The sequence below is a fragment of the Centroberyx gerrardi genome, chromosome 21 (assembly GCF_048128805.1).
Source record: "Centroberyx gerrardi isolate f3 chromosome 21, fCenGer3.hap1.cur.20231027, whole genome shotgun sequence".
NCBI classification, from domain to species: domain Eukaryota; kingdom Metazoa; phylum Chordata; class Actinopteri; order Beryciformes; family Berycidae; genus Centroberyx; species Centroberyx gerrardi.
This window is the reverse complement of record NC_136017.1, coordinates 6,472,752-6,500,306: the sequence shown is the minus strand read 5'-3', so window position 1 is coordinate 6,500,306 and position 27,555 is coordinate 6,472,752. Positions and strand designations below refer to the sequence as shown.

The 27,555-nt window shown below is 43.6% G+C and overlaps 2 protein-coding genes and 1 non-coding gene across 3 annotated transcripts in view; 1 reads left to right on the top strand and 2 right to left on the bottom strand.

Annotated features, from left to right (window-relative positions):
- The window catches only part of unc80 (unc-80 homolog (C. elegans)), a 61,098-nt gene extending 49,850 nt beyond the window's left edge, over positions 1–11,248 (top strand). The window contains exons 51-64 of the mRNA XM_078291239.1: positions 520–720; positions 2,129–2,252; positions 2,338–2,463; positions 3,299–3,422; positions 4,046–4,252; positions 4,905–5,089; positions 5,357–5,522; positions 6,163–6,342; positions 6,637–6,784; positions 7,554–7,610; positions 8,768–8,849; positions 9,453–9,558; positions 10,208–10,425; positions 10,760–11,248. Coding sequence (XP_078147365.1) covers positions 520–720; positions 2,129–2,252; positions 2,338–2,463; positions 3,299–3,422; positions 4,046–4,252; positions 4,905–5,089; positions 5,357–5,522; positions 6,163–6,342; positions 6,637–6,784; positions 7,554–7,610; positions 8,768–8,849; positions 9,453–9,558; positions 10,208–10,425; positions 10,760–11,248 — 2,413 coding nt within the window. The remainder of the gene's footprint in view (positions 1–519; positions 721–2,128; positions 2,253–2,337; positions 2,464–3,298; positions 3,423–4,045; positions 4,253–4,904; positions 5,090–5,356; positions 5,523–6,162; positions 6,343–6,636; positions 6,785–7,553; positions 7,611–8,767; positions 8,850–9,452; positions 9,559–10,207; positions 10,426–10,759) is intronic.
- Positions 11,249–16,564: 5,316 nt separating this feature from the next.
- On the bottom strand, positions 16,565–16,637 carry trnar-ucg (transfer RNA arginine (anticodon UCG)). Its single transcript has one exon. It is a non-coding gene; the product is annotated as a tRNA-Arg (tRNA).
- A 1,476-nt stretch (positions 16,638–18,113) lies between these two features.
- On the bottom strand, positions 18,114–26,629 carry LOC139930496 (high-affinity choline transporter 1-like). The gene is made up of 8 exons (XM_071923712.2): positions 26,427–26,629; positions 25,878–25,991; positions 24,363–24,518; positions 24,084–24,232; positions 23,765–23,908; positions 21,600–21,753; positions 20,644–20,858; positions 18,114–18,849 (listed from the first exon to the last, which is right to left on the bottom strand). Exons 1-8 carry the CDS (start codon positions 26,608–26,610, stop codon positions 18,298–18,300), a joined length of 1,668 nt encoding a protein of 555 aa, XP_071779813.2. The 5' UTR covers positions 26,611–26,629; the 3' UTR covers positions 18,114–18,297.
- Positions 26,630–27,555: the final 926 nt, after the last annotated feature.

The window sequence follows — 27,555 nt, the reverse complement described above, 5'->3', positions numbered from 1 at the left end:
ACTTCTCTTGTTTATCATTCACTTTCCCCTGGGATTCTAACTGGCAACCCTCTGGTCACAAAACCCCCTTCTCTGCCCTTTAGGCTACTGTACCACCACCTCACAAATAGCCTGAAGATGGGGTGGACATCTCTGGGTCTCACCGTTTTTCAGCTCACAACCTCTAAAAACAAAGCTATTTCACGTAATTAATTATTGGAAAAAGTCTAGAAAAGCCTGGAAATAATCCTTATTTCACATGAAAAAGGCGTTAATCACAGATAAAGACGTGAATATAAATTTGTATATTAGAAATATATTCTTTCAGATACCGTGAATCATCTTGCAACCACTTGAGGTATCCAGATTGTGAACCACGTGTTTATATGACGCCTGGTGAACTGATACAGGACACCATGACAGTGGGTATAAGCTTAACTAACCTATTCTCACATGCCAAGGAATGGGCCTGGGATAGCACTGATTTAGTTGAAGTGTTGGCGCTGAATATGTGTGTGTGTGTGTGTGTGTCTTCCCCAGGCTGGCAGAGATCGCCCACGCCCTGCTGAAGCTGGCGCCGTACGACACGCTGACCATGGAGAGCCGAGGCCTGCGCCGCTACATCATGGAGATGCTGCCCATCACCGACTGGTCGGCTGAGGCGGTGCGGCCCGCCCTCATCCTCATCCTCAAGAGGCTGGACCGCATGTTCAACAAGATCCACAAGATGCCTACGCTCAGGTGCGCTCGCCCACAGGCACTGTGCACCAGGTCTGTTGAACGCGCGCCCACTCTTTTCTCTCTATCCCCGTGAGTGTGTCGTGCCGTGCCAGTGCCAGTGCCCGTCCCAGTGCCGTGGTGTGTACAGTAGATAGACGGCTTCTTGGCACTGTCCTCTGTAGCGCTGCCTTTGTGCGTGCTGTACCGTAAGTGCTGCTGCTGTGTGTTTTCGTGTGTGTGTGTGTGTGTGTGTGTGCGTGGGTGGGTGCGTGTGTGACGATGTGGGAATTGGAGAGAGATCCCGGCAATGTTCCCTCTAAGCCAGCAGTGTCCAGTCTTGTGCCATGGGAGAGGATGCAGGTCTTCGTTCCAACCAAACACTTTAATGGCCAATTTCACTGGCTGTGTTTACATCCACAGAGTAACTCTGCTATTGGCCATACACACATAGTTTGTGTAAACAGCAAAAACAAAAAACTGAAGGATTAGGATGTTAAGATGTTTCCATGCTGCAGTAACCCCTTTAATATGGGAGTAAGCCAGGCGTCTTTGGCTTGGAATGAAAACCTGCATACTCATCCATGAGGAAGGACTGGACTCCACTGGCTTAGAGGGAACATTGGTCACTGGTGTGAACTCCACACCAGGAACTGTTGTTGCAGTGTGTAGCTGGCTGTGTTTGTGAGCTTTGCAATATTTGCTGTCAATATAGGCTTTGTTAGGCTCAGAATGAAACATTTTTTACTGGTGATGGTTTTATGGGGGATGGTATGAAGTCAGAGGTAGGTGTTTTTACTAGTCTAACTTTCAACTTACTTAGGTTTGATTCTACACTGTTTTTAGATTTATAGATTTGATATATTTGATGTTATGCTGCGTTCATGTCATATCGGAAGAAGCAGAAGAAGGGGATGACATCTGGTTGCTACAACTTGGAAGCGTTCACCTGTTTAACTCATTGGAATGCCCACATCCAAGATGGCAATTACGTCAATTGTTGTGGTGCTTAAAAATCAACCACAAATAAACTGCAGCAGATATTGCTCGCTTTTTGTAAGTAGATTTAGCGTAGTATTAGTGTGAATATAACTAATATTTTTGATTTTTCTTACCTTGGACTGCCAACATTGTTAGATTTTCTGCTTGCACCCTGTTGATGCACTTCATGACACCAAGTGGGAGATATCAGCGCCTACAAAAAATCCCCACATGTCCTACATATAATTTCCACTAGGTGGCTGACATGAGCATTTTTTTCCCCCCATCTGCAACTTGTATTTAGGGTAAATCTGATATGATGTGAACGCGGTACAGTGCTGTAAGCTTTTTTGAATTTATGATAATGTGTTTTTGTATGTGTGCGCATATTGTGATTCTGTGTGTGTGTGTGTGTGCGTGGGTGGGTGTGCATGGGGGGTGTGTTCTCCAGGAGACAGGTGGAGTGGGAGGCGGCCAGCAGTCTGATTGAGGGGATCTGCCTGACGCTGCAGCGACAGCCAATCATCTCTTTCCTCCCACACCTGCGCTCGCTCATCAACGTCTGTGTCAACCTGGTATGGAAAAACACACGCAGACACACTGGGAGAAGACACACACCTTCATTTTGGCTAATAGCTGTTTTTTTTTGGTGTGTGTCAGGTGATGGGTGTGGTGGGTCCCTCCAGTGTGGCGGATGGGCTGCCGCTGCTCCACCTCAGCCCCTACCTCTCCCCTCCGCTCCCCTTCAGCACAGCAGTGGTCCGACTGGTCGCCCTGCAGATCCAGGTAGGCCTCCACTATCTTCATCTGACTCTGTTCTCCACTGGTGCTTACAGGCTTCCTAAATATCTATTAATATCTCTAATATCTCTCTATCTATTAATCAAACGGTGGGGATTTAGGCATGAACACACAGGGTCACAGACAGACACTGATAATGTATAATATATTCTTTTTATTTATTGTTAGAATATTTAATGTGAAAAATGTTGAATATTGCGGCTTTGACTCAGGAAGTATAATAATATAATGTATAATATTATAGTATAATAGTATAATGTAATAGTGTTAGGGTTAGGCTAACCCTAACCCTAACCCTAACCCTAACCCAGAAATCATTGATTTAGATTAACAGTTTACATTTTTCTACTTGCACAGTTACATTATTCACACTGCGCTCTTTTTGCACCCTCGTACTACCGCATACATAGTACTGGAGGTACTGTGTATATTGTCTCCTATTTAGTACTGCATGACTATAGCTAAAATAATAGTCCCCATTATTTTGCTAGACACTGTAATCACAATCATTATGATTATTAGTCTTGATTTTAAGAGTACAATTATTTTACTGCACTTTTGGCATCTTAAATCAATATCCTAAGTGAAATTAAATGTTTCAGTATTATGCCAATAATATGCCAATAGTCTATGTTTATTGTTTGTGGAAACTAAAATCGTGACATGTTATGTTTTATGCACTAAAATCCAAATATATGTAAATGTATTATGTTCATTCTCCTGATTCTGAAGTTCAGCACCAAGTTTAAGTTTGATCAGACTGCCTCACTGGTGCCTATGTTTTCTTTCCTCCACCTCACTTACCCATTTCCCCTCCCAGGCTTTAAAGGATGACTTCCCTCTCAGCCATGTGATCTCACCATTCACCAATCAGGAGAGGCGAGAGGGGATGCTGCTCAACCTGCTCATTCCCTTTGTGCTGACTGTGGGGTCAGGGAGCAAAGGTAAAGGCATACAGACATCTACTTAGGACAGGCCCTGGAAAATATAACTATCTACTCTCGACTCTCCATATCGGCAATGTATTTTGTAGCTAAAATATAACCTAAAACAAATCATTAAACTAAATCTTTTCAACCACTTAAGTAGTTGCTTGAGTTTGTCTAGAAAGCTCGATACACAAGGTACAATTTTTGTGAACTTAATCATTTCCAATTTCCAAAATGCTATATGGCCATTATTGAAACATTTTGCTGTTACCTGTAATTTAAAAAAGTGGATTCTAGAGATGATTCTGTCCTCAAAAATATAACTATTGTGTAAGCAAATGTCTTATGACGACTCTGAACTTTACCACAAAGTGATTTACTCTCATGCTATCATTTTGTAAGAGTTTTAAATGGTGAATATCTCATTTTAGAATTAAACTCTTAATAAAACAGTTCTAAAAAAAAATCATTGCTACCCATTTTAGTAGCAGTTCAACTCAGGTCTTCAGTAGAGGCAAGGTGCCTATGGGGCAGCATGATGGCCTAAAGGTTAAAGAGACCGTCCTGTACACAATAGGTCACAGGTTCGATCCCCACAACGGCTAATGTGTGTCTCTAATGTGTGTTCCCCATGGCAGACAGCCCCCACCTGGAGCAGCCTGAGATCTTCCTGCTGCTGCAGACGGTCATCAACATCCTGCTGCCCCCTCGCATCATCTCCACCTCCCGCACCAAGAACTTCATGCTGGACGCCTCCCCGGCCCACTGCTCCACCCCGGGAGACACGGGGAAGGACCTGCGCAGGGAGGGCTTGGCCGAGTCCACCAGCCAGGCGGCATATCTGGGTATGAGAGAGAGCATCCATACCATGGTGTAAACAGGATAAATATGCCGACATGCCATGATAAAGGTCAAGGTGTTTAGTTTGTAGTGATTAGGGTAGTAATTATTCTTACGCCCTAAAGCGCCCTGAATAATTGGAGCGTTCTCTGGTCTAATTTGAGATTCTAGGAATAAAAGATCACACTATGACACATTGGTGGTTCAATACCTTTTTTGCACATTTAACTTATTTCAGTGCTTTCACCACAATTTTAAGTGAAATCTGTTCATAGTATTTGGGAAAGCATAGATTCAGGCACAGTAAATATTTCAGCTATTGGATATATCAAATTTGTACATTGTGATTTGGATCAATATGTGACCCTTCAAGAAGACTTTTCTTCATAGATTTTTGATCTGTGGATTCAGATCTTAATAGTCAGTAGAAAATTCTTTTTATACAGATACATGTATATGTTGTAGTTGGTTTTAATTGGTTTAAGTTAGTTTTTCCAATTTAAAATGGATAGGGTGCTGCAATGTGCCTGGGTTCATTTTGTTGACCCTCGGTTCATGATGTTACAGGACACATTTGAAATTTGGGATTGTTCGGATGTTACTGTGTCTTTGCTAAATGTTTCTCTTTTCCCTATCCTTCCTTCCCTCCCTCTCCAGCTCTGAAGGTGGTGCTGGTTTGCTTCGAGCGCTCGCTGGGGAACCAGTGGTACCGGCTGAGCCTGCAGGTGAAGGAGATGGCCCTGAGGAAGGTGGGCGGCCTGGCCTTCTGGGACTTCATCGACTTCATCGTGCGAACCCGCATCCCCATCTTCGTCCTGCTGAGACCCTTCATACAGTGCAAGGTAAAGGTCCAGCCTGGTCTGTACTGTCCTACAGCTTTCATTTTCGACTTCTATTCTTGGACATGTCCCAGTACTAATGGTGCCTTTTAAGAAGCTTTTTCAACTTTCTGCAACTTTCTTTAACCTTCTCTTCTTCGATTTGCTTATGTTCTTCCATCTCATCGTCTTTCTTTTCATTCTGTTCTTCTGCACACGCAATTCACTGAAACCACACAATACACACGTGTGTTTATGTGTGTGTGTGTGTGTGTGTGTGTGTGTGTCTAGTTGCTGACTCAGCCGGCGGACTCCCAGGAGGAGATCACGGCGCGTCACCACATCGCCGACCAGCTGGAGCGCCGCTTCATCCCGCGGCCTCTGTGCAAGAGCTCGCTGTTCGCCGAGTTCAACAACGAGCTCAAGATCCTGAAGGAGGCCGTACACAGCGGCTCCGGTCAGACAGTCACACTCACCTTGAAACTTAAGTGTCATTTTATTGATTTTAGGCATTGATTTGTTTGGCTCAACCAATAGAGTCCCTGCCTAAGCCCAGGACTTGCAGTTTAAGAAGTGGAAGGGAATTCACCTTTGAAGGATTTATGTAACATGTGAAGGCTTTTACTCAAAACATGTTACTTGATGTTCACTGCTCAAAGATACAACAAATTAGATCCTTTAAATTATTATTTTGTAAGTAAAGCGTTCATGCTAGCCAACAACTTCAACAGTATTTCGCAGTGATACAGATTTACATTCATAACAGAAATCATTTTCTTTGAGTAGGTCTTGGGTGATGAAACCACCTTGGCTGCGTTGTTGTGGGCGTCTCAAAACCTTTTGAAGCAGTCAAAGACAAGACAAAATTTTATTGGCTGATGAAATCCGTTAGCGGATGGCGTTTACCTCCTAGTTTCAACTGTTTTGACGGGCTGGGTTGCAGCATTTTCTTTTTTGATGCTTCACAAATGCTCATGTGAACGCCGCCTTACAGTTTTTAAATTATGGATATCTAAAACATTCTCCCTTCTTAACCTAATCTCCTACTTATGTCTGTGTCTGTGCATGTTGCCCTACCCCCTCACCCCACCCAACAGCCTACCAGGGCAAGACGTCCATCAGCACGGTGGGCACCTCCACCTCGGCCTACCGCCTCAGCCTGGCCACCATGTCGCGCTCCAACACGGGCACCGGCACGGTGTGGGAGCAGGACAGCCAGCCGTCCCGCCAGCCCTCCCAGGACACGCTGAGCCGCACCGACGAGGACGACGAAGAGAGTCAGGAAAACTTACTTGTCACTTTCATTTTCTCACTTGTAATCCTCATCCACGTTAGAATGGGGCAGATGAACTGAAGGAGTAACTCTACTTTTTTCTCTTTGTCTTTCTCTCTCTTGCCCTTTCTGTCTTCCTAACTGTATCTGAATGCAATTTGACTGCATTTGTGGGGTTACAACTCAACACATTGCATTTGTCCATCTCTATCATACTGGATGATGTTTGAATCGTATTCTTTTGCATCCCTCTGTCTCTGTGTCTGCCCCCCCCCCCCCCCCCCCCTCCTCTCTCCAGACGACTCCATGAGTATTCCCAGTGTGGTGAGCGAGCACGAGGCCTTCCTGCCCCGGGTGATATCGCAGCGCCGCTTCTCCAGCCACGCTACGGGGTCGGCGGCCTCGCAGCCCGACGCCCCCCGCACCACCATGCTGCCCAGCCACAGGTGACACCCCCCAACACAACACACACATGCATGCACACAAACACTCTAGGAAAACGCACATACAAGAATACAACACCACATTTCTTCAAGCATGTGGTTTCATGTAAATAGAGAAACACATGCGGGCACCAACACATGAAATAGAAACAGTGTACAATGTCAAATTTACAGTAGATGCACACAAATACATACACACATACACATGCATAATTTTAGTTTTAGTTCTACAAACATTTCTCAGAGGCAGAGCTGCTCTGGAGGTAGAAATAATCTGTTAAACCTCAATGGGTGAAGCCAAAGATAGTTTTTATTTATATTTTGAGGTTTAACTCAACCAATGAGATTATTTCTGCCTCCAGAGCAGCTCTGCCTTCAAGAAATGTTCGTCTAACAACTCCAATCTGCGACAGAATCCTAGCACAGTTCACCTCTTTTCAAATCTTGGCTTGTTTATGGAAAGTGTAATGTAAAATTTTGAAAAGGACCACCCGGTCATCACAACCACAGTCATTCTTTCTCTGTATATCTCTGTTGATTTGTAATTTTTCTACTCGGCAGCCTGAGAGCAGCATTGTGAAGTAGCTAAGACACAGTATCTGGGTAAGAATGTAAAACGTCTGCTCCGGCTGTGACTAGCAGTCGACCGTGTCTGGAGCGAAAGCCCTGGCTTCCTGCCCCCCTCTCCTCAGAGGAGGGGCGTGGGACTCGGGCGGCGATGGGTCTCGACTCTCCCTAAACCCCCCTTCTCCCCCTTCGCCCCCCTTTGCAGTGAACCCAATGTGCTAGATGAGTCCCAGGGCCTTCTGCAGGAGGGTAACCTCTCTAGGTACAGTGGCCCTCTCTCTGTGTGTGTCCCGTTGGTGCGTTCTTGCATCTGTCCGCCAGGGGGAGGGGCATCGCCACGGGACGGCCTCCTCTATTGGCCGTCTCGCCGTTGATCACTCATCTACATCCAATCAAGTCGCCTTGGCCCGTCACACCCCCCCACCTACCTGTCTCTATCTCTCTCTGTGTGGGTCCAGTGTGCCGTGTCTCTGTCCCCTCCCCCCCACCTCCCCCTCTTTGAGCTCCACACTGACCCCCATCCTCTCAGCTCATCCGCTGTGCTGTCCTAACCAGGCCCCCCACCCACCGCCGCCCTCCTAAAGAGGGCCCCAGCCCCCCCCCACCCCACCCCCGGGGCCAGGGAGCTCCGCCTCTGTCCTTCTCCGTTAGCTGTGGGTCTTTACAGTCGATGTGCCATCACCAAAGTCAGCCTCTCTCTCGCCCATTGGTGCCATGGTGTTTCATACTGTTTACGTGTCTATCAGGCTTCTCGCTGATCAAATTGGCCGTCCTTTTCTGGATACCAATCTGTGGGGGACGGGGGGCACTGGGGTGGCAACCGTCATGCAGGAACACCTTACGGCTATTTCTGTCCAGATGCTGTTAATCAGTCAAATTCAATGTGCATCACACAGCAAAAAAAAAAAAGGCAAACTATGTAAAAAAAAGTGTGAATTCTATCAATAAATGTTAACTCATCACTATCCAGAAACCTTCAAACCTTCAGATTGGATCTAATTCCATTTTTGCAATTCAGTGATAAAGACAATTAAGATAAAAGATAAAAGAAAAATGTTTGTCTCTGAATGGAAACTGGATTTAAAAAAGATAAATAAATAAATGCTGTAAAGATAACATATCCTGACTCCACTTCATCGTTCCAGTGTTGCTACTCCAGCCCCCACTATCCCTCTGTTGTGTTTTCAGTGTATGAATCGTGGCAGCACTGTTTTTCTGCACTGTGATTGGGTGTCCTGTAATGTGTGTCTTGTGCGGTGAGTGAGTGGGTAGAATAGAAGCGACTCACCCTTTCTACTCTCCAGTTAGAGAGCACAACTGGGGAGTCAGTTGGCTTTTGTTCTCTTCATCGCTGTGTATTTCTGTGTCTTGTGTGTGTATATGGTTGTGTGTGTGTGTGTGTGTGATTCGTTGTACCAGGGTTGCCAGTGTGCAGAGTGAACCGGGCCAGCAGAACCTTCTGATCCAGCCTCCGTTGGGGAGAAAGAGAGGCCTCAGACAGGTGTGTGTGTGTGTGTGTGTGTGGGGGGCACTCATTCTGTCTTTTGTGTCCTTTTAACACATTTAAAGCTGCAAATTGAAACAACATTGATATCGGTACTTTGTACATTTTTCCTGTTTGAACCATGGGACGGGACAAACACTCTGCAGCATGGAACAAAAACAGTGTTCTCACAGAGTTGCATAGCCTACCATTCATACAAGTAATAAGTAATTAGAAGTAAATAGTTAGCTCTGTATAGGAAAAGAGATTACCAAAAAAAAGTCTTTAAGAACATCCAAAACCGCTTTTGAATTGTTGAAATGTTGTGCAATGAGATTGAACTAAGCATATATATGTATGTATGTATGTATGTAAATGCACTATTTATTACATACTTTCTTTGACAAAAAACTTTCCAGCCTCAAGCAAGTGTAAAAATGTTTTTGTGATATTGAGTACATTTTAGCAAACCTCTCATTTCCATCTGTTTCCATCCAGCTTTTCTACTTCAATCCATCATAAGTTGCATAAAAATACAACTAACACCAATACCTGTACAGTTCCTGGAGCACAGTGCCATGTTTCCCTTTGCAAAATTGTGATTCAGCTTGTTTTCTGCAGCTGCGGCGCCCCCTGCTGTCCATTCCAAAGACCGAGCCACGCGGTCGATCGGGGGCGCGGCTCTCCACGACCCGCAGGAGCATCCAGCCCAAGAACAAACCACTGGGTAACAGCACACACCCCTGTGTCTGTGTGTGTGTGTGTGTGTGTGTGTGTGTAGAGAGAGAACTGAGAGAAAGTGAGTGATAGTTGTCAATCTGCGTGTCGCAAAAATAAAAAAAAAAGGATGAGTTGACTAACTGCCACACTTACCCTGCACTTCAGATCAAGCACACACTAAATCAAATTTAGACTGCTAAATACATTAAAAAAGCATTACTCTCCCAATTCAATACTGTATTTTTCACAGTAACACCTGTGTGCTGACTTGAACTGACCCTTCCTCCCCGTTCACAACCTCTGTCTCTGTTCCAATGCTGTGTTTGTTGTTTCACCAAACTGACTCTTCTCACTCTGTTCTGTCTCATGCCTTATGTTTCGAAATAAAGAAACTTTATTGGACTGTGAAGGTGAGACGCAACCCTTAACACTTCCTCTCCTCCCTGCAACGGCCCGCCCCCCTTTATCTGAAACCTCACCCAATAGGACGCTCTGCATGTCTGTCTTGCATCCCCTCCCAAGCCCCGCCTACCCTCCTGTACCCCTCCCCCTGCCTCCATTCCCCCCTTTGGTGGTGCTGATGTGTTAGCGAGTCGCTAGGCGGCGCCGTTCCCTCCGTTTTGACCACGTGCGCGCGCCTGTGTGTGTGTCCACAGCGCACGGAGACCAAAAGAGGTCGGTCACCTTTACGGAGAACCAGGGGCAGCAGGGGTCCGCGGGCGCCACCAAGCCCCCGACACCCGGCGCGACGGACCCGCAACCCGAGGGCAGGAAGGCAAGCCCCGCCCCTTCCAAGTCCCCGACCCTGGAAGTGCCCTCCTCCTCCTCCTCGGCCACGGTCACCGCCGACCTGCACAGCCCCGCTAATACACAGGTAGGACCAGCAGAGGGAGCACAGAGGGAGCAGGGAGGGTAGGTAACTCGAATACTGATTACCTGCTGATGATGGAAATCGCTAATGTAAAGTATCGGATTACTGCCATACGCAACTTTTGGATCCAACTCTACTGTTGCACACCTGATTCAATTAAGGTGTTATGATAATGTGTGGCCCTTAATTGAATCAGGTGAGCAAGAGTAGAGTTGGATCCAAAAGTTGCAGGACATCTGAGGAAGAAACTACAGGATAGAGGGTTGTTTAATGTGAGCGGTAGAGAGATCTTAGGTGTTTTGAAAGTAGTTTGTTCGTCCCCTTTTTTCCCCTCCAGGTCCCTCCAGCCATAAGCAGCAAGGAGAAGAGAGAGCAGTGGGGCCTCCGCAGCAGCCTCTCCCCTCCCCCCTCCATCTCCCGCCCCTCCACCCCGACCCCCCCGTCCCGCACCTCCTCCCCGCTGCCCCTCTCCCACACCTGCTCCCCTCTCGTCCTGTCCCGCACCTCCTCCCCTCTGCCCCCGCCGCTCCCCGTGCTGGGAACGGCGCCGGCCCCGGGCCCCCCGCCGCCGCCTCCCCCGCCTCCGCCGCCCCTGCCTCCGCCGCCGCCGCCGGGCCCGTCCCGGATCAGGGAGAGCCCCGGGGACGAGGACACGACGGCCCTGCTGCCGCGCAGCGACACCCTGCTGAGGCTCAGCGAGGACGACGGCACCGAGAACCCGCTGCTCGTCCCGCTGCTGTCGCCGCCCTCGCCCCGTCGGCCGCCCCGCCGCTCGCCCCTGCCCCTCTCCCCCGTCGACCTGGACCTGGACGAGTCCCACGTGTAAGCTGCTTTCAACAAGCCGGCTACACGCACACCACCCAGGTACTTGCAGGGTAACTTACAGCGACGCTGCCCGACTGTTTTTGCTGTCAATACAAGGTGAAATGTTGGGAATTAATCACTTTCTAAAGACAGACAAAAAGGCAAATATCCTTGTTTAGATTTGATTCACTGACAGTCTAAAAGTACATGGTTTGAATGGGAATCTACAGGCAGGAGGCAAGTGTAGGGTTTTCTGTTTTTTCCACTTCTCCCTGCCTCTCCAAGTGTATCTGTAGGTCAGCAATACCACTGAAATCCCACTAAGATCACTTGATTTCTGTTTTCTTTGCCCTGAAACCAAATTGCTCCTTCCTCAGTCTAGACACTTAGTTTGAAATGGCTCTTCCACTAGAGTCATGAATTAACTTAAGTGTACACAACAGTACTTATACCTCAATCCAGTCCCTTCCTTCACCTCTTTCTCTTTCTTTCTATCTTCTCCTCCTGTCAGTCTTGAATATCAACATTGAAATCATTACTGCAGATCTATCTGTTCATATACCCTCATACCCCGAGGGTTGAATGTACATTTTAGTGGCAATCTACCTTCTTGCTTATCTCCATGTAGAAACATATGGGAACAGGAAGTAGTGCTAAAATGCTGTAAATTTTGAGTCGTTCTTTGCCATCCTGCTGGTCTGTTTTACCCACTGAGATCAGAGATTTAAGATTATTTATTATTTTCTATCTTTATTTTTATCATTCTATAATAATAATAATAATGATTGTGGATATTGTTACACCTACCAACTGAATTGTCAAAGAACAGAAATGTTTAAAGGATTGATATATATAATTAAGTCTTATTATAGCTTTTGTTGTCTATATTGAAGAAGGTAAAGATCTTTATGAAATACAAAAAGCAGATGCTATAACTTGTACAAAGTGTTACACAGTCATGTTATAAGGGAGGGGAAATGGAAACATGTTATTTCTTTGTGTAAAATTTAACAGTATATCAAGAGCCATTCTAATGTTGCTATTTATGTGGTTGAAGTGAAGAGTTCTTCGCGCAACCCAGCACCTTTTTATTGAATAAAGTAGATGAAATATACAGTATATGTATTTTAAACATAATATGTGATCGTATGGGACAGGAACGAGAAACGGTTGTAATCCAGAAGGGTCGAGTCTGGTGAGATTTTATATTTTGGAAGATTATTATAAACTGGTGCCCAAGGTTTAATTCTTGGGGTTTTGTCTGGTGTGTGAGGTGTTTTTACACTGCAAAAAATGTCCATTTTAAGTCATTTAATCTTGTATTCAGTCTTTAAATGTTATTTTTTCCCCCCAAACAGGTGAAAAAATCTTCCAATAGTATGGGTGAATTTCACTCGATTCCAGTGCGACTTGACTTAAAACAGGAACTATTTTTAAATCAAGTGATATTATCTTTGAATATGGTGATTTCTAGTTTTAAGATTCACTTTTTTCAAGAAAATTTGTGCCACTAGTGAAGCTGCATTTGAAACGTGACATTGTCTCACTCTACTGTCAATTTTCTTTTCCCTGTTGTAAGAAAACTAGGATTTAAAGATTGAATCCATTATTAAATGAGAAGATATGATAAGATGGGCTTGTTTTGCAGTGTACAGTTCAATGCAGTTCTAGATTATGGCTTCAGTAGTAGATGGACCAGTACTGGTTGCTCTGCAGCTGACAGCTGCCATTGTACAATCATGATGTCAACCATATATTCCACTAAATATGATTATATTTATCGTGCTGCTCAGTGTGCATCATATCTCAGCAGAATATTTTATTTGTGACCAAAGACACTTAATGTATCTTGTGTTTCAATACAAAGTTATATCGGCTTACGGCGGCAGAAGAAATATAACACTGACAGACTTAAAGGCTTTCAGTCACATGTCCTAATGTTGTTGCAGTGTCATTCATGTCGTTTTATGTGTCTGTGATGCTGTTGTTTATGTTCAGAACAGCGTGGCAACAAGATTCCTCTTATTGCAACTGTGATTGAGCGATACAGTAGATAGCAGTTACCTCGTTGCTCATTCCATGCCTTAACTTAACAGAGAATTATTAGAGTCTACCCCCTGTTTGTGTCTGTAGTGTATTCTGACCTCCCTCCATGGCACGGGACCTGGTACAGTACAGACAAGACCTGACTTAAACTGAGCAAGCAGCAATCTAACCTGTGAATGTCTGGTATGAGCTTTTTCAGTAGGGGAGGACGGGGTAAGTTGAGCCTGTGGGTAAGATGAGCCACATCTTGTATCCAAGGTGTCATGCACAAAATGAATCATGTGATCACAGATTTTGCAAGAATAATTTACCTGAATCAGTGATGGAGAAGAGCGTATGGAGAAAGTTTTAAGTGAGCTAGGTCCAAGATGTGATTTTTTTTATTTTTTTTTGTCATGCTTCTTGTATCTAAATGGAAGTATGCATGTTTGAGGCTTTATTATAAATGTAATTTAAGGCTATAAGCTACAATATGAAATCATGAATTTAGCATAACTCTGGACTCCAAAACGGTGGTTGTGGATTGAAATGTGCCACTAGCCCAGGGGCAAGTTGAGCCAAAAGACTTTTTTTTTTTTGAATGGGTAGTACTTCTAAAACTGTACTCACTACAGAAAATGTTTTAATATCCATGGATGCCTAACAACCTTAAGTATATATATTTTTTTTTTCTTTGTAATAAATACAAATTTATTTAGCCATAGTAGCAGAAAAAGGAAAAAAGTGCTCATTTTACCCTGTTCTCCCCTATTCATGAAAAGTGATGAATAGCTGGGCTTATATTTAAAGCAGCGTATTAATGACAATGATATGATATGATGATGATGATTATATTAATAATAATTATGATGTTGATCCCAATATGCAGGATTGCTATGTGCCATCATGCACACCAATGCACTGTGAGTGTCTCGCTGCCTCTCTCTACAGTGTGTCAGCTCTGTATTTAACATGTATTCAGATTTCTTTGGAATATTTAACAGTGTCACAGTGTGTGATCACCGTATGGATACACAGTTGGCACAGGATGACTTTACTGTAACTGAAGAATATGTTGCGTTTACCTCAAAGTTCTTGTCACAAACTGGGGAAACTTACACACACACAGCTGTATACAGTATACGATAGAGAGATAACATGCTACACTTTTAACTGTAACTGAGTACCATGGGTGCTGGTACTTTTTTAACCTGGGTGGCCCCAATGGGAATAGGGTGCAAATGATAAAGCTTTTATATACAGTATATACAAACACTAAAATTGTGCAAACTTGCATCGTGTTTTATTACCAACGTTAGAGTCTAATGTTCTTGGTCTCGATGAAATCACAAATTAGAGCCTTGCTTGTTTCTAGCTTTAAGATCATAAAAATGACAATGTGAATTCAGCGGACCTTGGCTTTTATACTTACCAAATTTTCAGTGTCATCTTAAGATACAAGACGCCTAACTTTGCTAGTCATATGCCATGAAAATGATCACTGTTAAGAAAGAAGAAGTAAGCTGATTGTCTTCTCCTTCAGCTATGATTCAGCTGCTAGACGGCAGCAGATGTGCACAAAGGTGGAGGAGAAAGCGGCATTTCATTCAACATTTTGAACGCATTCTCATCCTACAGAATGTCAAGCATAAGCCTGAGTAGTATGATTAAATATTAGGGGGGAAATCTGGCAAGGTGAACTGAACCTTCATTTTAAGTTTCACCAAATTCTTACAATTTCAATCTTCAAGATGCAAAACTTTGTCCATTAATGCAAGCAGAAGTGCATGACTGATTGAAAGTAAACATGTCAAATGTATAAATGCCACATACTACATCAATGCCATATCCCTCTACTACAGTTTGTAAGGAAGTTTTGTCCCGCCACTGGGGATGAACTCTCTTATAAAGCAGCACCTGAGCCCTGACAGCATAACCTCAGAAGAATTTTGAAGTCATACAGCCACCGAATTTACTGAATCTGGGTTCCCTTTAAATATATGTGTCTGTGTCATAATTATGTTGTGTCTTCTTTGTGCAATGTCAGAATAAAGCTATATTGAACTATTTCTGGAATATCATAAAATAAATGGATATTGTTTACAATGTTCTTCCTGTCTTCGAATCTTTCCATTTCCAGTAAATGGTCATGATGTAAAAAAAAAAAAAAGCAGCAAGCTCTTAATGGTGTGTGTGTGTGTGTGTGTGTGTGTGTACTCAGAGTGAACACGGGAAATAAAATAATAAAAACATACATTTTTATTAAAATCATAAACAACAAATATGAGCTGTATCTAAATTGAGCATTACAATATGAGTTATGAAAGGAATAAACTCAAAAAGCTTATTGCTGGAAAGCCTTCAAAACAGGAAGGAATTGCCAGTGCCAATGATGTCAAGTATGATTGTCTCACATTTGGTATTCCTCCTCTCTCCACATATCATGTCAATCACATATAGTATCTGTGTCTATGTAACTGCCTGTAGGAGCCAGTTCCTAACTGTTGTCTGTTATTTATTTGGATCAGTATGTACAGGTTGTGTATTTCTTTGGAGCGGCCTATAGGAGCCAGTATACAGTACATTGCCCTGTAAGACAGTGTGTTTACCAGTCAGGTTAAAGACATTGCAGATTTAACAAGAACATTTCTCCCCCATCAGGGATTAAACCAACACTCAGGCTGTCAGGTAGTGAAGGATAAACCAGCTGCTTATGATGCGGAGCTACTTCTGAGTTCACATGAGTTCACCTTCATCATCTTATTTCTATAAGGGTTCACACTACTGCCAACAATAACATGAGAGAGCCAGAACCAGCAACCTTCTGCATGACAAGCATCTACTTATCTCTCTGAGCTACAGCCAAAGACTTCTTCCATCTTATTCATCAGCTTATTTATAAGTGCTCAAACTGCTAATGATCGGCTGTATTATTGCATCTCTGAGCAACAGCCACATTGCTTGTACCTTACATTCATCAGCTTATAATTGTTGTTGTTATATGATGTGAACATAAAAAGACTTGAGGCTTGAACCAGGATCCTGGTGCACCATAGCCACCTGTTTATTTCACTGAGCTATACAGAGGACTTTTGGATGTGCAAAGATTCTTTTTTCTTTATTAACATTTCTGAACATGAAAGGAATGAATTCTTAAAACAGTTGGCTTTCCCCTCTCAGCACTTGTGTGCTTTACATGCACTTTGACTCCTAGTTTCATGACGAATTTCAGTCTCCAGTAAATGCCAATCATGATTGCAATAGGTTACCTGCTGCTTTCATGGAAACCTCTGGAAATACTAAATTAGAAAGATAACCACGAAGGGAGTCGAACCCTCAGTCTTCTGATCCGAAGTCAGACGCCTTATCCATTAGGCCACGTGGTTTCACTGGTGGAGCAGCATAACTTTCTTTTTTTGCCAAGAATGTTTTCCTGGATATGCCTATGGTATACAGTATATTAGTATGTATACTGTATATAAAAGGTGCATTCCATTTGGCCAAAATGCGTCCTCCACTCCGTCCTCGTGGCCTCGTCTCCACGCTGACCCTGCATCCAAAAATGAGGATGTTCCAATTGGTTAAAAGACGAGAGGTGTAGAAGAAGAGTGGCAGCCATTCTAAGATCAGAGTGCACTCGCTTCCTCTCCTCCTTGCATCTCGTTTCCCCCGTGACCTTTGACCAAGGAGTCGAGGAAGAGACGCGAGGCGAGAAGACGAGGAGAAATCGTTACCAAATGGAATGCAGGCGATGCAGGAAAATGGCGGGTGAGGCCGACTGCAGGCGGGTGAGACGTAGTGAGTGTGATGTCACCCATAGGTTTCTGAAGGGCCGTTTTGTTGGGGTTTACGAGTGCCGCCATGTTGACATTTTTTGGAGCCGGAGCAGCCACAGCGAAGCCGGGGTTTGACCACAGCGCCGCCTGCTATTGGTCCGTAACCGGCGACCTGCCGATCACTGGACAGGCAACCTGTCAATCACTCAGAAAACAACCCTGTTTTATAACCTGTTATATCCCGTTAATGATGCAATTATTTTGAAAATCGCCATATGGACACATATAAGAAGTGAAATTAGCTTTTGAGACCATAACCACTTGCGAAAAAATTTATTGACTTTATATTTTGAGTGAGAAGTTGGGCTGTGGTCTTTCAGACACTTCCTTATTGGCTTCAAAATTCACCCAAGGTTTTGGCCACTTGGTACAGACACAGGCAAAAGTTGGACTTCTGAAGCATGTACAAACAAACAAAACAAAACAAAAGATGCAAAGAGGGGCAGCAAAGAGCACGTTTTCCAGCTCGCCACACAGGGAATCCAGAAAGCTTGTCAGATTGGCAAAATGCGGTCTGTAAACCTTGCCCAGTTGTAGTCAAAGTTCCTGAATGATCAAAAGTTTTTAATGCAAGGACTCAGGACTGGCACCCACGCAGTGTTGTGCCAGTCCCAACGGGGCTAGTTTAGACCATAACATTTAGCTACAGTACACATAAAATAATAAAGTCAAGTTTTACCTTTACAGCATTTACACATAATTCCCCACAGGTAGGTCTAACATGTCGTACACCACAGTTAGGATATTATGGCGTTGTTTCAGGATGGATAGCCCTTTACTGCTTCAACAGGTTCTTGTCTACACACTACCTAGTTTTGCAGTTAACTCTTCCAAGTCCCACCTCTCTTGAATTCTGATTGGAAGATCAGGGATTTAATGACCAATAGATATCAAATGTCGGGTTAGGCTGTAATACACATGCAGAACTAATTGCATTTCAATCAAACTTAAAACTGAACTCTCTTTTTATTTATTTTTTATATAATATTAATTGAAATTACTACACTGATAAGGATGTATGTGACACTCGTGTGATAAGCCATAAGAATTTGTTAAGGCGCCCCAAGCCAGCCAGTGTCATAATCATTTTACATAAAGCATTTGCATCATCAGTAATCATTTCCAATAATCATTTCTGACAGGCCTACCACCACACACCAACAATCACATTACAGAAACAAAAAAAACAAAAAATTCAAAAGAAACAAAATTAGCATCTTGTATCCAGCATTGGCTCTAAGACAGATTTGCCATTTTCATTTTGAACCTCAGTCTTATCGTCACCCTCATCCTCTCTGGCATCCGGCGGCGTTGGCGCTCCCTGGGATTTCACCTTGAACACGTCCCACTTCTCCGCAAGGATCCCCTTGTTAAACAGGAGTGACGCCATGTAGGAAAACAACAGAATGGAGACCAGACTAGAGAGCATGCAGATGGTCTTGACAGGAGAGTACTGAACGTAAACGCCGTCCTCCAAAGTGCAACCCGGGAAACGGAGAACGACAGGGAGTCCCAACACCGGCTCTCCACACAAAGTTCTCATCACCACGGCAACAACATAGCCTGTGATAGCCCCGTAGCCATTGGAAACCTCGCAGAAGAGGACGCAAATCAGCTGGGGGAGCATGATGGTGTAACTAAAGTCCGAGCCCAGGATCCAGAACACCATGATGCTGTTGTCCAGGGAGGCGAGGGATGTACCCACAAGCCCTGCAACCACTATGGAGACACGAATCACCCACTGCAACTCTTTATCCGATGCCTAAAGAGAAGAGCACATACAGTAATTCTTGGGTGGAAGTTAAATCTCCAACATTACCCAACAAACAAAGTAATCTCTGATTAAATGGCAAGAATTAGCTGTATGGAAGACAAGGGTAAATCATTTTGTGGGCTAATGGTAGCTAATGATTACTGCTCTCTCCATGCCATTTGGTGGACACTTTTATCCAAAGTGCTTAACAGTACCATGAGTTTTTTAGCATGGGAGGCCCTAGTGGGAAACAAACCCTTAACCCTGGCAATACTATTGAGCGACACAACAAAGGAAACCCCTAACCTTGGATAGTGATCCAACTATTGAGCTACACTTTGTACAAATTGAGTTTTAGTTCTGCAAACATTTCTCAGCGGCGGAGTTGCTCTGGAAGCAGATATAATCTCATTGGTTGAGTTAACACTCTGTGGACAGAGGAAATTATCAAGAACCACAGTTTTTTAGTAATTTATGGGAGTAATAAAGTAATACACTGTCCCAATCGTTCATTAAAATGACTGGCGTGTAATGATTTAAACTACATTACCAATGTTGTTCAGCAATAATCCTGCCTGGACAGGGTTATACACGACATAGGGTTCCCTCCACTGTGAGCAGGGGGAGATCAGGATCAGGGTAGCCAATATATTCGTATGCAATGTGGCGTATGATATCATCTGGTGACTTCTAGTGACTTTAAGCAATTTATTGTTACCATGTGAAAAGACAAGGGGTAAAAGAGGAGGTTGCAAATATTATGAAACCTAGTGCTCTTGCTGAAAAAATGCAGTCTATATACTACATTATCAGACTAATCTCTCAGAAAAACGTCAAATGAACACGACTTGTTAACAGCCAATTTACGTGTTGGTGAAACGTAAAGTGTTAAATTTACGTATTCCCAGCATGAAGCGGTTACGTGAAGGAGACACGAAAATAAACAGGAAGTAGTGTCACATTTATGTAGCATGGTGGACGGGCGTATGCGCTTGCCTTCGAGCGGTTCAATTCCCAGCGTTTTCAAAGGACATTTCAACCACATTTTAATTTTTACCAAACGTTTTTCTTATTTAACCATGACCAAGCCCTTTCCCTAACCTTAACCAAGTTGTTTTAGTTGCCGAACTATAACCTTAACCCAAACCTTAAACAAGTTGTTTTACTTGCCTACTTAACCATAATCTTTACCCTAACCTTAACCAAACTTACTTACTTGCCTAAACTTAACCGTTATCCAACCTTTGGGACGTAGTTAAATTTGTGGCTAAGGAACGAATTAAAATTTGTGGTGGAGGAACATATTTAAATTCATTGCGGGGGAACCTTCAGTTTGTGGTGGAGAAACGTTATTTTCCCTTAATACGTGTCCACAGCACGTAAATCGTCGTTTTAGAGTTCGTGTTCATTTCACGTATTTGTGTGAGATCATTTAGTGTAGCTAGTTAGCCTAGCTGAGCTTCCAAGACCAAATCAGGCATACTACTAGCCTAGCGCTATCAAGCTAGTTAGCTAGACTGTTGAACTTCGAAGATCATGAATGCTATGTTCATGAATTAATGAAAGAAAGGAAAAACAGAAATAAACTATATTTTATTATATACTTTTTTTTTTTTTTAATTCCCAGAACTCCTTCTTTGTCAATCAAGTTTGACAGTTAGCTAACTTGCTGTCTTGAAAACTGTGGTTCTTTGGTTGAGGTTTAACTCAATGAAATAATCTCTGCCTCCAGAAGCTCGGCTTCCAAGAAATGCTTGTAACTAAAGCTCCAGTCTGCCACTTTCGCCCTCCTGTTCCTTGCACCTGACTCCTGATGGTCCGGTAGATGTTGGTGGTGAAGATGGAGGTGGAAGACAAGAGGTAAGAGTCAGCGGATGACATCGCAGCGGCAGCAATAGCTCCGATGCCAAAAGCGAAAATGTAAGTCGGGGTAAGATGCTGAAGGGTGATGGGCAATACCATAGCCGCCTCCCCTCGCTCATATGGAGAAGGAGAACCATATGAGGTCAAGTTCCAGTCTGAAACATAAGAGGAAACTGACTGGAAACATGCAGGTTTCAGAGATACTAGTCAGATGATTTAGCCTAGTTTAGTTTAGTTTTGTTTTGCAGAGATAAAGTGTAGAAGCAAAGTGATTAAAACACTGAAGAAATACAACAAACAAAACCTAACCCTACTAACCCTAACCCTAACCCAATTTGGCTGCTGCACATGCACACACACACACAAAGCCCAAAACAGATAAGAGTTGGTGCCGAAAAGAGATAAAAGAAAGGGAATGGAATATTTGAATCTACTAGGACATCAGTTTTTATTAAGGCAGGTAAGTCTGGGGCCCCTTATTAATGGTCCAGGTCTTGCAAGTTCTGGACTCAGCTTGTTCACCCCACTTATCTATCAGAATCAAGGTTAGTGAGAAGCTGCTCTGTGTATAGTTTGTGCAGGTGGTAGAGCTGTGCAGCAGGTGGGGATGATTGACAGCTTAGATTTCATCTGAGGTCGTCTCACTGTTTTTCTGTGCATTAAGGAGTGTTCACATTATCACGCAAAAAAGGTTTTGCGTGCGCCTTTGGCCGTTGTGTTGAATGGAGACAGATTTTTTGCTGGTTAGAGTGCTGTGCTGATGAAGAGAGAGCTGGTCAGGATTCAGTGTCTTGCTCAAGGACACTTCAGCAGGCCGGATGCTTGGTGGAGCCTCTGGTCATAGGACGGCCCCCCTACCCACTACACCACCCTGCTGCCCGACCCGTCTGGTTTACCTGTTGAGGCTGCGACGGCTCCGATCAACACGGGAGGAATTCCAAGAATGATGACGATGCCTGCTGCTGCAAAACAGATGATTCTGGCTGTGGACGTGGAGCTGGAGGAGAGCGTCCGTTGATGAAAATCTTGAATTGCCATATTCCCCACACTCTGAAAAATGAAAGATGTGAAACAGACCAAGCCATCTACTTTGTACATATTACATTTTAGGCATTTAGCTGATGCTCTTATCCAGAGCATCTTTCAATGAGATAAACTTTATCAGTTGGTGAGGTGAAACTGTGTGTTTATTTTGGAGAACAAAGAGTAAAAAGGTATCTACAGTTTACAATTTTACAGTCAAGTGCAAGGAGTAAAGAGCAACAGTGCAACAGCAGAATGAGCTTTACTTCACGTTGTAGATCAACAGCATTAGAAGTAGCCAATGGAGTGCAAGGGTCGGCTCAATAGCACCCTGGAAATATTCCTATGACTTTATTGGCTGCTGGTAACGATCCACTGCTGTGTCTTCTAGCGTCTCAGAGCACTGCAGTCTCATACAGCAAATACCAGATCATTTACAGACACCAGGCTTCCACTAACCCTAACCCTCATGCTTTAAACGCACAGTATGTAATTTCTGCCGCTAGGGGTCTCTCAATCAAAACAATAACAAAAGACGTAGTTTGATGACGTCGTGAAGTAGCGTGGGATCATGGGAGTTTTTTTTACGGGGACAGCTTCAGCGACAGAACACGCAGCAAACGGGAATGAATCATCGTGATCCATCACGAGTGAGCAATAAAAACAATAGAATGAAAAAAAACACAGAGTGGCTAGAGTGGCTAGTTCGCTGACTTCCTTCCTCACTCTGACGTATCATCTGGTGTTTCCCGTGTTTCCCCGGAGGTTAGGGGGTAAAGGGGATATGACGCCATTGACAGGCGACCAAATGAAACGCACAGTTACCTTGAATAAAATTACGGATTTCTCTGGGTTTGAACATTGTTGGAAACATTTGGGATAATGTAAGTACACAACTCAAAAAAATATATAACATAGGTCTAGTTGTTTTTATTTATTTTAATGCGGAAATGTTACATATTATGCCTTTAAGCTTAAAGTCCCTATGTGTAGGATTTGAAAATTGTTGATTTTGGCGACTCCTAGTGGTAGTGCAAAAAAAAGACAGTCGCAAACATCTTTGCAACCTCTTAGCAGTGTTTGTGATACCCCACTTCATACAGCCACAATATGTAAACAAAATACTGCTGATAACTGTAGCTCAAGCATTAGTTCCTATATTATTCTGAATGACAGCATTGTACTATGAAGTAGTTTGCTATTGTGAGAATTCCGGTTAGCAGATGTTTGGGGGATCGCTGTCGTTGTGAACATAGCCTATCCAACATTTACTATTCTGATGCTACGAGCTGCACTGAATGGAAAATGCTACCACTAACAAACTAGACTAAAAACAAATCAAGTAACGTAATCCGAGTATGGAATTGTATTAAATGTGGCCGATCAAGCTGGCAGAAGGCAGCACACATGAACCGGACACAGGACGTCGGAACCAGACGGCAAATGCGGACTAAACGACGCAATTATAACCTGCACACACAGGTCAGGGCTGGAAGGAACGCCATCGTCTGCTGACAAATGTATGTGGCTATGATAGTTTCTTTCCCTTCTGTACCCCCACTCTCTGTCGGCAGCCGGGGAACGGGAACTTAGCTGTTTTAGCCTCTTCTGTTATAGGCTTCTTGTTTTGTTTTGTTGCAGAGGGTCCAGCAGAGAGTCCTGTCTTCCATGTTACCACTATCTGCCATATTGATTAGCTTCACGCTGTTCAATCTAAGCAACTAGTCTGCATTCAAACTGTGTCTGTTTTCTTCCTGGTTTGGTTTGAGTTTCTGCCGTAAGTCAGTACGGCACTTCGTGCCAGTTCGTACCCCCGCACAGAGAATCAACAGACTGACCAGTTTTCTCCACGATGGTCTCAGTTTTCTAATGACAAACTTTTATGGTATCAAAATTAATTGGAGGATGATATAATCAGATACAAATTCTACACATAGAGGCTTTAATGTAGGACATCTGAAAGTTGATGATAAGCTATGTGGTCCAGCAGGCTCAAGCATGCCAATTTTTAAACCAATTTTCTGTTACTTCACTTTACCATCACTAGGAAATGATCAATCCACCTCCAGGCTTTATCAGGCCCAAGCTGGCCAACCCAGGGGGCCTGATATGTTTGGTTGAATGCCGTTTTGGTGATATCAGTGTAGACGTCACTCGCCAAAACAAACGGAGCACACAGCCACTATGGACAGAGGAGGACAACGAAATTCAAATAAAGAATGCTGGAATAAATCATCCTTGCATCCAAAATACATTATGAAAGTAACGTGTGTGAAACGTGCTCATGTTGGTACATTTCCAAGAGACACAGTTCATTGGCAAAGCTGAACTTCTTTGTTTCATTGCGTAATACCCACCAAGCTACAAAACACCAGAGAAAGCTGGATGACATCAGTGTAGGCGACTGAATAGAGACCTCCAAGAACAGTGTAGATGATAGCCACCGCAGCAGAGATCCAGATGCATACACTGATGGGCAAATCCAAAATGACACTCATGGTCGCCCCTGTAGCAAGCAGACACGCGCGCGCGCACACACACACACACACACACACACACACACTTAAATGTATGAGGAAAATCTGAATGAGAAAGACAGAGACTATGTGCATTTTTGTGTGTTCACATGCTTTTACCCAAGGAAATCAGCGTGCCAGGAATCCAGATAACTTCACTTATTACTGGAATAATGGCAAGAAACCCAGTCAGTACTTTTCCATACTTTCTCTGAAAAGGATCCATCATAGTGATGTAATTTTTGTCTCTCATTGGCTTGGCGAAGAACAGCCCACCTTTAAAAGACCGAAAGAGAGAGCAAGCATTTTTGTCACTGACACATTGAAGAACAGCTGTCTTTTATCAACAGAGATAAACACAAGCATAAATAGGCATTCTTTAAATAATTAGGCCAAGTGCTTAATTTCATTTTCTTTATTTTTTTCTTTTTCTTTATACATATTTCTCAGTCCAGTCGCTGTTGAATTGACGATTTTCGGCATCAACTTTTCTTTTTTTAAGCGTTGATAGTTTCGGCGTACGCCGGTAGCAATTACAAGTGGACCCTATCCTACAGTCCCTGCTCTGTGATCGTCAGACCTCGACAGGCAAGTAGAGCAAACCGGCATCAGCCATACCAATTTATTGCCAAATGCTTTGGGATTCAACACATTAACATTGCTTCCCATGGTCAGAAAAACTCACCAGATTTGTCGCTAGTCGCTTTTGAGAAATAAAGTCGCCAGGGGGGTCTGAAAAGTCACTAAGTCTAGCGACAAATTCGCCAAGTTGGCAACACTGCACCTACCGTACCGGAGTATGTAGAACAGGATCTAGTTTACATTACACAGGAGCGCTCTGCTGGTTTGAAGGATTTATTGTGGCAAAAATGCCCGTTATTCGCGTGATTTCTTTCAATTCAGGTTTTAAATTTCATTTATTTGTAAACAGAACTGATCGGCGGGCCGGTGTGACTTGATTGGCGGGGGAGTTGGCCCGCGGGCCGCCAGTTGAATAGGCCTGATCTAACGCATAATGTTACAGTAAATCTGTGAAAATGGTAAATGTGTACCAACTCTGAGCAAGACTGAGCAAGGGGGGGGGGGGGGTGACGGACAAATCTCCTTAACGATTCCTACAGTGTATTTCTGTCAGGCTCATATGAGTGAACTGCATGGAGCAAAAAATTCTACTCAACTGTCAGGACATGTTACGAGGACTTCACATTACGTCACTGGTTACGTGTTGCAACACTTGTTCGACGAGCATTGTTTTGCCGACCGTGCCTTTAGATCACGAGAGCTAGCATAGCTCGTCCAAAGATGTTGGCGTGTAGTACCGATAGGAGCTAAGTCAGTACGATGAAATTTTGTATTTATTTGCATAAAGTTAAATCATCTTCAACTTTTCTAGCTACTTGAGTCAACAGAACTGGAACAGCTCTGGGTGGAGAAAATAATCTGCGACACACCGATAAGTGAAAGTGAAAGGAAATCAGGGAGGGGTATTTTTAATTCGGGTAGCTTTCTCTTTTTTCACCATACATGTGTTTGCCCTGAGTGACACTTTTTCACATGGTAGATATCTCACTTTGGAAATAAAACCTTCCTGTGCCCCTTTGTGACTCAGACTGACATTATTCAAAAGGATCTTACCAATAATAAATGAAACGGACATTTGCAGGGGAACAAGAGCCCACAGTAGTCCCTCAGTGGGGTTGTACACCGACTGTGCAACACCGACGATAAAGGCACCTCCAACCCAAGTGGCTGCAGCAGGAAAAGAAAAAAAAATCCATGCATAATCACCCAAGGAGAGTGAGATTATGTTTTTCAAGGGAAACACCTTTCAATTTCTGAATTTATAAAGACTCAGACAAACCTACAATGTGCTGTGCTGCGGTCAAAGACAAATGAATAGTTGAAACTGTTGTGATGCCAGAAGTCTCCCTCTGATTTTCCAGAAAATGTCACTTTTTATTTGATGGACCACTTCACCAAAACTGTTTTACCAGAATGATACTATACTAAGTGTTTCATCAACCCCATTGCACAGCAAAATAGAGCAGATGAGATTAGGCAGTAGGTGCAATAATAGACAAGATAGTATTGCACTTTATTGATCCCCTGGAGGAAATTGGGGAAATACAATACATTTGTTCAATGCAATACAAATGTGACCAGATGAGATAAATAGAGTCTCACCCGTCATTGTGAAGACTCCCGTGACCAAGGTGACCCTCCGGTTGGCTAAAAAGGCCACTTCTATCCGGCCCCCCTGGGTGTCTCTCTCCATCCTCTTTGATTTTACAGATGCCCAGATGCCAATTCCCAGGACCAGCAAGTAGAAGACCATCATCATTATCATACCTGGTATATTGAGAGCCATTGTGGATCATAACAAAATGACTTGAGCGACCGTTTACTTCCCCAGTTGCAAAAAAGTATATTACTTCTTCAACCTGCAGAGGGGTGTGTGGGTGTGTTTGAGTTGGCTCACAGGCTCTTCTTCAGATAATGCCCTGTATTATGCTCATATACTGTAGCTGCACCGGAGCAAATGAGGGCGGGACCATGACAGTAGCTGTTGAGGGAGGAGAGAGCTTGTCTCATTCCTTTGCCCAGATTTTCCCAGCCAGTCCAGGATTCATACCAGCAACCCTCTGGACACTTGTGTCCAGAGGGTTGCTGGTATGAGTCCTGGACTGGACTCTGGACACTTGTGTCCAGAGGGTTTTCGTCCTCTCTGACTTTTGTAGGAAGAATTCTTAATGGAGCAGGACAGGAGCCTTTGGGAGAGAGAATAACCATTCCGACCAAAGGGTCCTGTATCAGGGCTAGATTAAGGGGTGATTCTTACCAATATCTGTCATTTAAGGGCTCTCCGTCTCAGTTGATGAAACCCCTACAGCCATCTGAAGGCGACAGGACTGCATTCCACCTTCCATGTACCTTATAATTATGTGGGTACCTGGATTAAATCTTGCTCCAGGCTCTTGCAAAACTGGTACACAGCTGTCTGTGATTTTGTGCATGGCAAACCGGATAGCTATAAATCTTCGGGACATTTTAAAGTTCTGTCTCTGGCAGAGCATTAGAAGAGATTCCCACACACTGTCTATACTTGCAAAGAAAATAAGCAACGTTTCAGTACTGAGACCTTCGTCAGGCAAATATTTTTTCCACAATCCACTTATATAGGGAGTGGCTGCCCACAGGCACCTAATCAGGTTAATCAGAGTGGCACTCAGTCAAATGATACAGGAGTTACAAAAAAGTACAAGTAATGTACACATTCACATGCACAATTTACTACCTATTTAATATTCAATCC